The 16,892-nt window shown below is 36.7% G+C and overlaps 1 protein-coding gene across 2 annotated transcripts in view; it reads right to left on the bottom strand.

The window, feature by feature from the left end:
* bach2b (BTB and CNC homology 1, basic leucine zipper transcription factor 2b) overlaps positions 1 to 16,892 on the bottom strand; it is a 287,410-nt gene that overhangs the window by 64,183 nt on the left and 206,335 nt on the right. For both annotated transcript variants that reach the window (XM_039747980.1, XM_039747981.1), the window contains one exon: positions 15,889 to 16,143. In XM_039747980.1, coding sequence (XP_039603914.1) covers positions 15,889 to 16,131 — 243 coding nt within the window. In that variant the 5' untranslated portion in view covers positions 16,132 to 16,143. The remainder of the gene's footprint in view (positions 1 to 15,888; positions 16,144 to 16,892) is intronic.

Below are 16,892 nucleotides of genomic sequence, written 5' to 3'. Positions count from 1 at the left end.
CTGAATCTACAGTAGATACAGAAAGTATTTAGACCCCTTCATTTTCTGCACACTTCATTGTGTAATAGATCTGAATTTAAACAAATACGTTTCCCATTTTTGCCCATCAATGTACATTCAAAAACTGATAATCACAAAGTGAAAACACGTTTTTCAGAAACCTTTGCAAATTTGCTGAAAATCAAAAACTGAAATCTCTCATTCATATAAGAATTCACATCGTTAACTTAGTACTTTGTAGAAGCTCCTTTAGCAATAATTACGACTTTCAAAGTCTTCTTGGGTAATTCTCTACAAGCTTTGCAAACCTGGATTTAGGCAGTTTTATCACATTCTTCCTGGTAGATCCTCTCAATGTCCATTAGACTGGCTGGGAAGCATCTGTATACTGCCACATTCGGGTCTCTCCACAGATGTTCTACGAGGCTTAAGTCTGAGCTTTGGCCGGGCCCATTCAAGGATAGTCAGAAATTTGTCATGAAGCCACTTCAGTGTTGTCTTGGCTGTATGCTTCGGGCCACTGCTAAGGGGTGAACTGTCAAACCAGTTTGAGGTCATGTGCAGCTGATTTTCTGAAGCAGATTTTCTTCAAGGATTTCTCTGTATTTGGCTACATTTAACTTTCCCTTCATTCTGACTTGTTCCTGAAGTTGATAAGCACTCCCACAGCATGGTGCTACCACCATCATGCTTCACTATAGAGATGGCATTAGGCAAGTGATAAGCAGTGCCTGGTTATTGCCAGACATAATACTTGGGAGTTTTACACAAAGAGTTCAGTTTGACTCATCAAACCAGATAATATTTTTCCTCATGCTCTCAGTGTCCTTTAAATGCTGTTTGGCAAATTCCAAGGGGCTGTCCTTTGCCTTTTACTCAAGAGTAGTTTCTGTCTAGCCACTCTACCATAAATGTCTGATTAATAGAGTGCTGCTGAGATGGTCATCCTTATAACAAGTTCTCTCATCTCAACAGAGGTTAGAGTGACCTTTGTGCTCTTGGGTTCATATCTGTCCAAGGTCCTTCATGCCCAACTACGGCCAACTCTAGGAAGAGTGTTGGTGGTTCAATACTTCTTCTTTACAATTATTGAAGCCACTGCTTCCCTAGGAATACTCAAAGCTTTAGAAACTGTTTTATACCCTTGCCCAGATCTATGCCACACTGCAAGTTTATCACAGAGGTCTACAGAGAGTACTTTGGAGTTGATGGCTTGGTTTTTGCCCTGACATACATGATGGATTGTGGGACCTTCTATACAGAGGTGTGTGCGCCTTTCTAAACTATGTCCAGTCAACTCAATTTGCCAGTGGTGGTCTCCAATTATGTTCTAGACACATCTCAAGGATAATTAAAGCAAAAATGATGCAACTGAGCAATATCTGGAGAGCCACGGCCAAGGCTCTGAATACTTCTATGAATGACAGACAGCAGTATTTAACTTCTAATACATCTGCAAAACTTTCTGAAAACATTACTTTGTGATTATGGGTTATTATGTGTAGAGTGATGGCTGAAACTGCCACATTTATCAATTTCAAGTAAATCTACTACACAATAAAGTGTGCAGAAAGTGAAGGGGTCTGAATAATTTCTAAATCCACTGTACAGAATTGTTATTATTTTGATTTGATATTTAATGTGCCTGAGATTCCCTTTCTTGTTTAACATGCTATGGAATATTTTTGGGTTTTATTAATACTAATCTGTTCCTATTAATAAGTTCATTACTTAAAATGTCAGTCTTCAATTTTTTTTGTAATATCCCTTTATTAAAGTAGCTCCTTTATGATAAACACTGAGAAGTAAATTGATATAAACTAGAAGCTAGTGTTTAGGACAAACTGATATTAGCACTGGTGTCAAATAACTTTTAATTCTAATTTGTAAAGTTTAGCATTTAAAAAACATTTAATTCAACAACCTGTTAACAAAATAAATTTGGTAACTCTTAAGCTTAGTTATCCATTATAAACAAGCTATTAACAATATATAAATATTTTATTAACTATGCTATTAGCAATAATAAATTATCAATAAGAAAAATAAGGCTCTGGAAATATATTTATTGACAGTTTTCATTGTTTTTATTATACTTATAGTATGTTTAACATTATGCATACTGTTAGTGGACAGTTAAACTGCGAAGGTTATATATTCTAAAGTTTTTACGCTATATTACCATTTTTCAGTATTGGTCCTGGAACTACAATTAAGAACAGATTTATTTTGTTCTCTTCTTCTTATTCCCTTGATTCTTTGTTACTTAGTGTAATCTTATTTTTATATTTTTCTTTTTTCATTCTTCATCTTGTAAAGCACTTTGAGCTGCATCATTTGTATGAAAAGTGCTGTATAAATAAATGTTGCTTTTGTTGTTGTATTTATCTAGCTTTTCTTTTTCTCTTATTTTTTAATCAGAAAACTTGTACCAGTATGATGTTTACATCTGAAAGAAATTCAGAATGCTTAACTTTCTTTTACCATACTCTTTCTAAATCACCCATGTAGGTTGGATTTATAGTGTACTGTATAGTTAGTGACAAACAGTGCAGATACAAGTGAAAATGTCACTGACTGCTCTTATATTCTTCAGAATGTAACAGAATAAAAGCGGCTAACTAATATACATAAGCCTGACCTACTGATTTGTGAAACTGGCTTGAATAAAAACCTGCAGACACAGTAGTGGCCAAGGACTGAACCTGAGAACCACTCAACTCTCTGGCCAGTGGCTGAAGTAACACAGCAACTCCATGCTGCAAGTAGCTCCAAGTAGTTGTTGTGCACTGATTTCCTAGAAACGTTTAGAGCTCAGTAAGATTTGGACATATAGGTTGACAGGCACCTGTTTTTGTCATGGCTGGGTCATCCATCCATCCCTCTATCTATTTCTTTCTACAAGATAAATTTAAGTACATACACACACACATACACACATTATATACATACATTTCTGCATATCTTACAAAGATAATGTTAAACTTGAGTATCTCAGGAAAGTGATGCTTATAAAATATATGTAGGACTTCTGAATGAAACTTTAAATAAAACTATTGCTGAAGACCAATTACCTCTCTAATTGATTTATTTCTTTGTAAGCATCAGTTATTTCCTGGCTATGGAAACAGGGAGCTAACATGTCACCTGGAAGCAGAGGACAGCAGATTATTGAAAATTCAGCTGCTTATTGCATGTCACACTTATAACCGCATCTATGTCAACTCTGCGTTGCAGATGTAGATTATGTATGATTTTTTGACATACTAATATGTTCTTTTGTAGTTGCATTATCTAAATACACAGTGATAGAAATAGAAGCAATTAAATAATACAAGTAAAATACAGTATATATATTCTATTTTCACAGAATATGTGAAATGTTGTTGCAGCCCTATGAAGAAGGTTGATGTTGCCCCTGACATTACCTGCTTAACAAGTGACCAAAAAATAACATTTTACTACTCTTAACATTTTAAATCTAATTATTTTGTTCAGCAAACTGTAATTGTACAGTGTCAACAGAAAACATTATGATTTCTTATTTTCCATAATGGCATTTTAAAGTTCCATGTAGCCAACAGTAAAATAGGCACTGACAATGCCATTTAGCAGAAATAAGGACTTTGCTCAGAGAGTTTTTGTTGAGAATGTTAACGTGTGGTGCACAAAGCAGTCTCAGATGGCTTGCTTGTTGGGTGATTTTCTCATACATGTTATTTCCCTTTTTGACGATTTCAGCAGAAACATGATCACAGGAGGAAATGGTTTTGCAATGGTAATACTATCACAGTCAATAAAAACATTGCTAGTCAAAATCTCATAAAACTGCTACTGCTTATGCACAGAAGCGTTCAGCCTTAGATGGCTGTGAGGGAACAGTGGTATAGCGGACAGAAAAAAGGACTGTGATCCACATGGACACTTGTTATAGTTCCCACCTCTGACTCACTGGGTGATCCTGACCAAGTCCCATAATATGCCAGTGCTATAAATGTAAAAGAGAATGTAAAAAGGTGTACTACCTGCACTTGGTGTATGCTATAGAAAAGTGTTGTTTAAAGCAGAGGTAATGTTTGCTGCTTGCTTGACATAAATGCTTTGAAAGCTAGTTTAGTTTAATATAATGTGAAATACTGCACATAATAAACCCACTTTATCAAATTCAGGATTACGTGGAGCGTCCAGCCTATCCATGCAGCATCAGGAGCAAGGTAGGGACTCTGCATTAGATACCAGTCTGTCACATGATAGATTAAAGAGCACAACTACCTAAGTAAAAAAAGTACATATATATGTATTATTCTCAAACTATTATTTATACTTGTACAGACATGTTCTGTTTTAGAGTAGTTGCTTTAGTGTAGAATGAAACCCTAATAAAACCATAAAGCTTTTTGTGGGGGAAAAGAAAACCTAGTGAGTAGTTTGATATTAATAGTTTTGAAGAACTATCAGCTTCTTTACTCAGAAACACGACAAAAGAATTAGATGCAAATTTTCCATTTTTAGAACATACAGTATATTAAAGGAGTTATGCTATAAATATACTAATAATGTAAACACTTTTTGAAATCAAAATACTGCAAAAAATATGAAATAGCTCTGGTGAATGACAGCACTGTCTTCTTTGGGGGTGGGTGGCTTTGTGCTCTTTTCATGCCTAACTCTGTTTTCAATGAATACCTGTTCCATTTGTTCTCATTTTCAGTCATGCTGCTGCTTAAAAAAAGATGTCAACACACTCATGAAAAAACAAGATTCTCAATATTTTACTCAAGTACAAATGCAATCCAGGAAAGGCAGTTTTAGTGTATAAGATGGGCACCGTGATCAATCATTAAAGCAAGAGTTTTTTAATTAACTTCATAACTTCTCTGGTTTTAAATGCTGACTGGAACCAAGCCAGGTGTAATTTTGGTCACTCATATATTAGACTGCACTGTTACACATCTTCAGAGCAAATTAATTATAAATTAAACTTAAAGTAACATTCATTTTTACAGTAATAATAACATTAAAAGTTTGAACAAAGATATATGGATCTACATATTTCAATGATGAAAAAATGGACAAGATAAAATTAGAATTCAAAGCCAGCTAACCCTATATAAAACTGATTGAGAGAATTTACTTCCTCTACTATATATAAAAATATATTAAAATGCTTTTTCTTCAAAGAATGAACTAAAATTCCTTCTTTTGTGTTGAATCTAGTTTCCTTTAAAGGAAACTGGCTTTGATAACATTTAATCTTTGATTGTGTTTTACTTAATCTGCTCATGGATGACAAATTGGACTGGTCTGCCAATACTGATGCTCTGTGTAAGAAAGGTCAGAGCCGACTATACTTCCTTAGAAGGTTGGCGTTCTTCAACATCTGCAATAAGATGCTGCAGATGTTCTACCAGACGGTTGTAGCGAGTGCCCTCTTCTACGTGGTGGTGTGCTGGGGAGGCAGCATAAAGAAGAAGGTTGTCTCACGCTTGGACAAACATGTTAAGAAGGCAGGCTCTATTGTAGGAGTAAAGTTGGACAGTTTAACATCTGTGGCAGAGCGACGGGCACTGAGCAAACTCCTGTCAATCATGGAGAATCCACTGCATCCACTGAACAGTGTCATCTCCAGGCAGAGGAGTAGCTTCAGTGACAGACTGCTGTTACTGTCCTGCTCCACTAACAGAATGAGGAAATCGTTCCTCCTCCACACTATGCGACTCTTCAATTCCACCCAGGGGAGTAAATGCTAACATTATTCAAAGTTATTGTCTTTTTTTTAATGCATTTTTATTACTCTTTAATTTAATTTGTTTTTGTATCAGTATACTGCTGATGGATTATGTGAATTTCCCCTTGGGATTAATAAAGTATCTATCTATCTATCTATCTATCTATCTATCTATCTATCTATCTATCTATCTATCTATCTATCTATCTATCTATCTATCTATCTATCTATCTATCTATCTATCATACAACAGGTCTAGAAGCTGTAATTACTGTGATCAACTGTAGTAGGAGTTGGTACATCTCAGGCACTTCTCCATAATTGTATTTCAAGAAAATCACGGAACATACTTACATAAAAATGCAAACACACACTAAGGCAGGATTAGACATGCCTAAAAGCAGATCATTGTGGGAGGAAATGGAGTTTCTAAAGGAAATCTAAACCAATGAGAGAAGAACAAGCTGAACACATAGCTGATGTTCACCTAACAATCAATACCAGTGTTGTCCCCTCCAGGAATAATGTTTTATTAATTATACATGGCCAGAGGGTGCCACTGCCAACTTAAAACTCATTAAATTTAAAAAAAAGTAGAAAAAAAAAAAGGAACCATACAGCAGGAGTTTATTACAAACACAAACTGCATTACAGATTGTAATTTACATTAATTCCAAAGTAGTGCAGTGATAGCAGGTTTCAACATTAACTGCTGACAGGTTGTCAGTGATAACCAGGTTGAGGTAGTTGTAACTTATTTTTGCCCTTTGGTTGCCATCAATGGCAATCACTGTATTGATGTACCATTATTTGGGCAGTGGATTAGAACTGGATGTGTTTTGCATAGTATGTGTAACTGGCGGAGCTGTATATAACTTGTCATTTACTAGTCAATTTTATGATTAAAATAAAAAGTAAGCTTCATACATATGTGCTGCACCTCCTGGCTTTAACCTACATGGGTAAACAAACTATATGTTTACCTATAAATCAAATTAAAAAATGATGTAAAGGCAGGCCACATTGCAAGTGTGTGTGAGCCGCCTATGCATGTAACAGAAATGCTAACAGTCCTTTAGCTCTGAGGTAAAGTCTATCTTGTTATCAGAGTGACCTGACTACAAATCCTGCTGGGAGACAAACGTGAACAACTGAAAAATCCGACAGAGCCATTGGCATGTTAGAGGAATGGAACTTCGCAAAGTGTGGCTTGCCTCACCTGCAGAGCCACAAGGGGGGATGGGAGAGAAAGAGAGCAGAGATATATATGTTTTATCCCCTATACCCCATTAACCAACATAACAATATGCTCCATAGATTTCTAATTATTGCCAAGTGATAAAGCTACATCAAAGCTATCATATGTAACAATGTACTACCTTTAACTAAGACTACAAAATATCAAAAAAAAAAGTTCAGAAATAATTTTTCTATGACCAAATTAGTAAACTTTGTGAGCTGAAATGTCAAGGTTCTCAATCACGATTTAAAGAGAAAGTAAGTACTCTTGCACTTAACAGGCCTTAATGCCAAGACAATATTTTTAAAGGAGACCCACTTACTAATTAAGCATCAGTTTCAGTTGCAAAAAAAAAATGGTCTGGCCAAACTTTTCACTCCAGCTATACAAAGAAACCAGGGGTGTGGGAACCTTAATACACAGAACCACTCCATTTGTAGTGTAAGATTTAATGTATTTAATACTAATATGATTTTGATTAATATCTAAGCACCTAACATGGATGACAGAGCTTTCTTTCAAAATGTATTTGCAATCTATCCTTAATCAGAACACTTGCAAGATTATAGAATTTAACTGTGTTTTAAATCCAGAACTGGATAGATCCCCAGCTACAATGGTGACAACATCTAATATCACAACGATAATTATACAGTTTGTAGCGATCATACCTTATCAGACCCTTGGAGCTTTCTAAATCCTAACCTAAGAGCATACTCCTCCTTCTCAACCCCTCAATTACCAGAATAGATCTAGAATATGCTAGGTCCCCCAATGACACACTTTATAGGAAGTGGTTTAACCTCTTGATCACTAAAGAAACATCATTAATATGAACACGGAGAGAAGGCCAATGAGATCTTAGCCCAACAATTCCATAAGCAGGAAGTCTGTAATGCAATAACAGCAATTAACAAGAGATAACATTATTGACTATAAAAATATAAAAATATAACTTACACATTTAGAGAGTACTATAAGTCCTTATATTCTACTCAGTTTAAAGAAGATAGAAGACAATCTAATGAGTTCCTTGATTCATTACTGATATGACTGATACTGTAGATACTCTTACTGCTGTAGAATTGGATGCTATAAACTCACTTCAAAGTGGGAAAGCAGTCGGCCCTGATGGCTACCCAGTGGGATTTTATAAATAAATTTCAGATAAGTTAGCTCCACTACCATTAGCAACATTTATAGACACTAAAGACAACAGCATTCTACCTCTAACATTTTGCCAAGCATTAATTACCGTCTTGCCTAAGAAAAATAAGGATTTACTTCAATATGCATCATAAGACGCTCTCTTCTGAATAACAACATTAAGATACTCTCCAAAGTTCTAGCCAGAATGATTGAGAAAGTGCTTCCTTCCATAACATTAGGAAATAAAACCGGATTTATTAAAGCCAGACACTTATCTTTTAACTTGCGACATTTGTTTAACATTATATATTCACACATTAAATCTAACATTCCAGAGATCTAATTACCTTTATATGCACAAAAAGCATTTGATATGGTTGAATGGAACTATCTATTCACCAGATTGCACAAATTTGGGTTTGGCCCAAATATACATGCATGGATCAAACTACTTTATACTAGTCCAGAAGCCTCAGTTAGTATTAACAACACTATTTCAGGTAACTTGAAACTAGACTGTAGTATCTCGACAAGGATGCCCCTTATCATCTCAGCTCTTTGCAATCGCCATTGAACAATTGGCTGTATACAGTGCATCCGGAAAGTATTCACAGCACATCACTTTTTCCACATTTTGTTATGTTACAGCCTTATTCCAAAATGGATTAAATTCATTTCTTCCTCAGAATTCTACGCACAACACCCCAAAATGACAATGTGAAAAAAGTTTACTTGAAATTTTTGCAAATATATTAAAAATAAAAAAAAATGAGAAAGCACATGTACATAAGTATTCACAGCCTTTGCCATGAAGCTCAAAATTGAGCTCAGGTGCATCCTGTTTCCCCTGATCATCCTTGAGATGTTTCTGCAGCTTAATTGGAGTCCACGTGTGGTAAATTCAGGTGATTGGACATGATTTGGAAAGGCACACAGCTGTCTATATAAGGCCCCACAGTTGACAGACAGTTCATATCAGAGCACAAACCAAGCATGAAGTCAAAGGAATTGTCTGTAGACCAAGACAGGATTGTCTCGAGGCACAAATCTGGGGAAGGTTACAGAAAAATTTCTGCTGCTTTGAAGGTCCCAATGAGCACAGTGGCCTCCATCATCCGTAAGTGGAAGAAGTTCGAAACCACCAGGACTCTTCCTAGAGCTGGCCGGCCATCTAAACTGACCGATCAGGGGAGAAGGACCTTAGTCAGGGAGGTGACCAAGAACCCGATGGTCACTCTGTCACAGCTCCAAAGGTCCTCTATGGAGAGAGGAGAACCTTCCAGCAGGACAACCATCTCTGCAGCAATCCACCAATCAGGCCTGTATGGCAGAGTGGGTAGACGGAAGCCATTCCTTAGTAAAAGGCACATGGCAGCCCGCCTGGAGTTTGCCAAAAGGCACCTGAAGGACTCTCAGATCATGAGAAACAAAAGTCTCTGGTCTGATGAGACAAAGATTGAACTCTTTAGTGTGAATGCCAGGCGTCATGTTTGGAGGAAACCAGGCACCGCTCATCACCAGGCCAATACCATCCCTACAGTGAAGCATGGTGGTGGCAGCATCATGCTGTGGGGATGTTTTTCAGCGGCAGGATCTGGGAGACTAGTCAGGATAAAGGGAAAGACGACTGCAGCAATGTACAGAGACATCCTGGATGAAAACCTGCTCCAGAGCACTCTTGACCTCAGACTGGGGCAACGGTTCATCTTTCAGCAGGACAACGACCCTAAGCACACAGCCAAGATATCAAAGGAGTGGCTTCAGGACAACTCTGTGAATGTCCTTGAGTGGCCCAGCCAGAGCCCAGACTTGAATCCGATTGAACATCTCTGGAGAGATCTTAAAATGACTGTGCACCGACGCTTCCCATCCAACCTGATGAGCTTGAGAGGTGCTGCAAAGAGGAATGGGCGAAACTGGCCAAGGATAGGTGTGCCAAGCTTGTGGCATCATATTCAAAAAGACTTGAGGCTGTAATTGCTGCCAAAGGTGCATCGACAAAGTATTGAGCAAAGGCTGTGAATACTTATGTACATGTGATTTCTCAGTTTTTATATTTTTAATAAATTTGCAAAAATCTCAAGTAAACTTTTTTCACGTTGTCATTATGGGGTGTTGTGTGTAGAATTCTGAGGAAAAAAATGAATTTAATCCATTATGGAATAAGGCTGTAACATAACAAAATGTGGAAAAAGTGATGCGTTGTGAATACTTTCCGGATGCACTCTACTTTCGAAATGTCTCAGAGACAAAGGGGATTGTCAGAGAAGGACTTGAACAGAAAAGATCACTATATGATGATATGGTACTCTATATATCTGACCCACAAAAATCTGTGCCAGCAGTCCTAAAAATAATTGGCAGATTTTCAAAACATATCTGGACTTAAAATCAATTTGAATAAAAATATTCTTTTTTCCAGTGAATTCTCCACCACATAATATTGGACTGGACAGCTCCCCAATTACCTTAGCAGATCAGTTTAAATATCTAGGGTTAAACATAGCTAGCAAATATAAAGCTCTTTTTCAACAAAAGTTTGCTGTCTGTATGAAAAAAATTAAACAAGACATGAACAGATGATCTACACTTCATCGTACATTAGCAGGAAGAATCAACCATGTTAAGATGAACATCCTTCCAAAACCTCTCTTCCTATTGAAAAGCCTCCCCATATACATTAACAAATCATTTTGTAAGAAATTAGACTCAATCATAACTTCTTTTATTTGGAATTCAAATCATCTACACATTCAAAGGGTGACTCTACAATGACCTAAAGCAGAAGGGGGCATGGCACTACCTAACTTTCAATTGTATTACTGGGCGGCAAATATACAAGCTATTAAGACCTGGACATCGACACAAATCAATGAATATAGACAAGCCTGGTGTGCAATAGAAATAAAATCTTGAAGTGCTTCTCTATATTCCCTCCTTTGTGCCCCAGTTAATACAAATTACCGTCAATACACTAATAATCCAATTGCCCTTCATGCTGTCAGAATGTGAAACCAATGTAGGAAGCACTTTAAGACAGAGAAGCTTTCATCTGTTGCACCCCTACATAACAACCACTTTTTTCCACCCTCTCAAACATATATCCTATTTAATGTCTGGAAAATGTCAGAGATAAAAATACTTAGAGACACAGATAATGTCTTTGGATCTTAGGAACAATTACTCTTTAAATTCAACTTCTCATCAACACAATTCTTCCACTACTTTCAAGCTAGAAACTTTGCTAAACAGAACCTGACCGATATTGTTCACCTTCCATCTTGTTCTATTCCAGAATAAATATTGAAGATTCTTGAAAATTCAGATAGCATCTCTACAATTTATAAAAAATATCTTAAGGTCCCTTCCTTTCAAAGACCTCAGAGCTCATTAGGGAAAGGATCTGTCACTTAATATTTAAGAGAAGGAGTGGAAGGCAGCCATGCATAGAATACACTCTGGCTCCATATGCACAAAGCATTCAATCATTCAACTTAAAATCTTTCATCTTTCAGTGCATTTATCTTGATTAAAATTGTCGAAAATATTTTCCTGCCAAGATTCAACCTGTGAACGTTGCAATCTAGCTTCAGTAACCCCGCGCCACGTGTTCTGAGTGTGCACCAAATTAACAACATTCTGGACTCAAATTTCTAAATGCCTATCAGAGAGCCTTGATGTCACAATTACTCCTAATTCATTAACAGCTATGTTTGGTGTACTCCCAGGTGGGCTTAAAGTGGAGAACTACAAACAAACTAATTGCCTTTATGGTTTACTACCATGTAGACTTATCTTGCTCAAATGGAAGAATCTCATGCCACCACTTTTAACTCAGTGGGTTACTGATGTTCGATACTACATGAAATTGGAATAAATCAAATTCTCACTTAGAGGGTCGGCTCAAAGCTTTATAGAATTATGGCAGGATCTAATCAAGAACATTTTAGAGTAAGCTTCCTTTTTGGGGAAAGGGATAACCTTCCTTTCTTGTTCCCTTAATAGAGTAGCATTTTGTTATGGCTCTCCTCTCTTTCTCTTGGGCAGGGGTTGATAAAGTTTCAGTTTCATTAAGTTAAGGCCTCATTAAGTTTGACTTGACTGTACAGAATGTTATCTGCTTCTAAATTAAATTAAAAAAACAAGGGTTTTGTCTTGTTTGTTAACAAACCCTTATCAAACCTAACCTCTAACATTTAGTAATGTATGCTATGTTTAGTACTTTTATTGTTCTATCAGTCCCATTGAATATGAATAGGTCATGTCTGTTTATTTCAGGCACTGTTAACTGATTAAAAAAACATAATGTCCACCTTTGACATTTCTAATCAAGTTTAAAGAAAACACATTTAATTTGCACTAAAATCAAACTCATCGATGAATTAGTAAAAATATAGCAATAGCAAAATTTTACATTAACAACACATTGATAAAATGCATCAGCAAAAAAAAAGCCACCTAACTTAAACTTACATCAGCACATTCTGAAAATATGATGATTCAGGCAATAAATATATTCATACTTTATAGGTAGTTTATTCCTTGCAAGACAGAATCAATCAACTTGTGTTATTCTTTAGCTAACAGAGCTAACCAAATTCTAAACTCATGTATTATGCTCTAAATTCTGAGCAAATGCACAGTTTATTCACTTCAATCAGCCCGCTGGTAAAGTTAAGCATTTCACTTCACTGCCTTTTAAGAAAACTGTTTAGTCACAATCATTTCATTTACCACCAATTAATATAAAGTTAATTAATGATAATTCAAAAGTCCTTGTCAGTTCAAATATAAGCATTTTTCCTACAAATGAAAATAAAAAATCTCCTTCTCAATGATTTTCAATGTGACAATTTAATGTATCATAAAAAATATAAAAAACTGCATTTGTAAAGCAGAAAGAAGAAAATATGTTAATTTCACTGAAAGAGTTGTCTGGACCACTGTAACACTTGGATTAAAGAAAACAATGAAGTAAGCAAAACACATTTTCAAATAGAGAGGGTAAAAACAATAGCCTGAATAACAGACTCAAATTCTGCACAGAGTATGCTTTTCCTAAACAAAGGAACTTGTCATCTGCCTTCCACAACTACTGCCTCCTTAAATCCTACAAGTAGACTTGGAGCTTTTATTCATATGTCTATTATCAGGATGTGTTAATTGCTTGATGGGTCACACCATGATAAGTGCCTCAATTTGTTCACTTTTACACATTTCTTTTCTTAAACTATGCAGAATGTAACTCTTTTCTACTGCAAGCATTAAGATGAAAATACCATAACTATTATTAGACAAGGTGTTTTCAAATGCAACTGGTCAATGAACTGCAGGCATTTAATCTCAATACGCCACTAAGATTCATGTAGAAATACATTAGCTATAATCAGCAATAGTGTTGATACCACTGCTGCCTCATAGCCCCAGTGGGATTGAATCCTATCCCAGTGAAGGTGTAGTTTTCCAGGTTGTCCTCAGTTCTGTGTTATGTATCTAAGATCTTTGATTTTCTTCCCAGATTATAATTCTCTGTTTGCTAGATTACCTGGTGACAACTCTAAGCCTATGAAAGAGTACGGGATGAATTGTTCTGGTCTGGTGTGAGTGACTGTGTTCTGTGATGGACTGGTATACTGTTCAGGGATGAGTCCTATCTTTTATCTAATGGTACTAGGAAAGGCATTGGCTCTCCAAGACACTAGAAGTGGATGCATAGAGTTCTTCAGCTGGAAATTATGTTACCAATAGCTATAACAAACAACTAATTATATATGTCATTCACACTTATGTAATGAAACATGGATTATTTTGTAAAAATAATTTGCAAAATAACATTAAAACTAAAACAAGAAAAAAAACAATAAATTGTGGCTACCTGCTGCATACATCTTTCACACTTTCAGCTTTTTTAATAAAGTGGCTGCTTCTCTGCATCTTGCATTAATTTCTGGCCACATTCTGCCCTCCAGCTGCAAAAGCACGGAGCACAGTCTAAATAGTAGATATTAAGGCTAGTTGTCACATCACCAACAATTATGTTAATCATTTCCCACATACTCTGATTCTAGAGCTACAATAAGTATACTGAACAATTCTGTTCTCTTTCATAGCTGTCAAGTACTGCAGTACTCCATATTGTGGTTCCACATTTCACATCATGTTTTGCTTATGGCACATGTGCTTGCATGGACCTGAAATACTATCAAACAACCTTGGTGATCTATTCCTAACAACACAGTAAAGTATGTCTGGAACTTTACATGTTAGCTCATGGATATTTTTTTCTGAATGAATTTTAGATGTTACCTAGGAACACAAAGTATTATTTTATAGCCTACTTAACTGGCTTTGGTGATATCAACAGAACACTACCTGTATACTCAGCCTTCCAAAGAGGCAGAAGAACCATTTAACACTTGTGTATACAGTATGCTAAAGTGTAGAGGAGAGGTGCTACAATGCTGTGAGGAGTCCACCATAGTCAATAGAATCTTGATTGCAAATGTATGAGACTGATTAGCATAGTTCATACACTGTATGGCTGTTTCAAGTTGGCAACCAATTAGGGCTTGAGGAGCATTTATCATTTACAAGATTATTGTTATTTATGAGAGTTAAATTGCATACAAATGTGTGTAGTACTAGGGTGTTGTACCGTGTTAGCCAGTATGGATGTGGTAAGAAATTAGGCAAAATGACACCTTTTCTGGCTAACTAGAAAGATTACAATATGCAAGCTTTTGAGGCAACTCAGCCCCTTCTTCAGGTAAAATATCTGACGAAGGGGCCTGAGTTGCCTCGAAAGCTTGCATATTGTAATCTTTCTAGTTAACCAACACAAATGTGTGTACGCCAGGTTTAAAAAATCATATTTTTTCTTGACTTACTGAGTTTCCTGTTTTGAGGCATAAGCATACGTTTGTGCTCTAATCCACAAAGAGTTTTATAAATGAGACCCCAGGTTCTCAACACTGAATGCCATTCCCAGTCTGTTTAAGAGTGGGACCTGGTGATCCAGTTCCAGGGAAGGTTTGACTGCCTAGAGAGACTGGTAGAAAAGTACAAAGCAAGCCTTTGGATGAAGCTTTCATTTTATCAGTACACCCATATTCTTGTCTACTGCCACAATCTCTGCATAACTGAAAGAATTAATATGCGGGTAAAGCTGGGTAAGTGGTTCCTGTAAAAGAACTCAGCAGTATGGGAGGATCTATGAATAGAACTGCTGCATCTTCCAACTGAGAGGAATTAGGCATTGAGGTGGATTAGGCACTTTGTGATGATGCTCACCTGATGCCTGATACAAACAGTATATATTGGAAAAAAAAAAAAGTTGTGGAGAATAATGCTGCTGAAGCAAGATCAGAGTGGACCAACTCAGCTGACCAGAAAGGGGTAAAAATTAATTATTAATTTTAATACATTTACAAATAATAAATTATTCTTTAAGGGTGTCATGGTGGTGTTCCTTGAGACTGGTGTTCACATTTCCTCCAGGGGCTCCGGATTTCCCCCATGACATAAAGTTTAGGTGAATTGGTATTGGTAAAACGAACCCTTCTTTATGTGAGTGCTTGTCCTGAGATGGACTGGTGCCATCTCTGGGTGTTGTTCCTGCCCTGTATCTGATGACTGCTGGCAAAGGCTCCAGCAGCCCCGGGATAAGGGGTTAGGAAAATCGGTAAATGGTGCATTTGGTCAGAACCGGATTTTGTTTAAACATTTTTGTATTTTTTTAAAGATTAATTGCACAAGGTTACTGCCAACTCACCTCTTCTGGTAAAGTAATAACCAGTTCATACTCAGTTTGTGACACCAAAACTTGTAAGAAGTATTCACTGCAGGCAGCCAAGACAGCCCGATGGGCTCGGAACCCTTTCCCTTCAACAATCACAGTCACATCACAGAGGATATCCTGTTTCCGTTGATCATTGAGGCACAGGATGATGTTGGTACAGTGAACTGTTGACTCATATACATACATGGGGGATTCAGTCTTCTCATCCACGGACATTCCGCTCACACCCTGAAAAAGAATCAAAAAAGCAAGCTGCATTAGTCTGTCTACTGTTCACTAATATTGTACACTTTATGTCTGTGGTGGCTGATGGTGGTGCCTATAGGCCTAAAATCAGAGGTTTAAATCATGAAATTTTCTTTCTGTGTAGAGCTTTCATGTCGTCTTTATGTTTTGTACTGGATTTCTCAAGGTGCTCCACTTTGATTACATAGCTCAAACATATGCACTGTTAACTGGCAACAAGTAAATTGTCCCAGAGTGAGGACTGTGAATGTGTACAAGTGTGTCCTGTGGTGGACTGGTGCCCCATTCATGATTTGTCCTGTCTAGAGACCTATGCCACCAGTCGAGACTTTATACTTTACCCAATCCATATAGCTGAAGAATGTGACACAAAACAAATTAAAGAAAGAATATTGTACTTGTTACTTAAAATACTGAGATCTGTGGTGTGTCCTGTAAGAACCCAATCCTGGTTTTCAATTGAACCAAACCTAGTTCACCCCAGATTTCTCTCATTTCTTCTCTTTACTTCATTGAATATAAAATATTCCTGTTAAATGCAATTTCTGAATGAAATTATGAACTGAGGACAGCTACCTGAAAATGCTTTGCTATCTTCTTGTAGCTTTCTCTTGCATTGTGAGCATCAATTATTTTATTTTTCAGAGTGCTAGTGCTAATGGCAGCTGATTGTTGGGACAAGGTTTGCGAAGTCAGGAAACAGAGACACAGCTTTGCAACTTGCATCACCT

The sequence above is a fragment of the Polypterus senegalus genome, chromosome 3 (assembly GCF_016835505.1).
Source record: "Polypterus senegalus isolate Bchr_013 chromosome 3, ASM1683550v1, whole genome shotgun sequence".
NCBI lineage: Eukaryota > Metazoa > Chordata > Cladistia > Polypteriformes > Polypteridae > Polypterus > Polypterus senegalus.
This window is presented reverse-complemented; position numbering and strand designations above follow the sequence as displayed.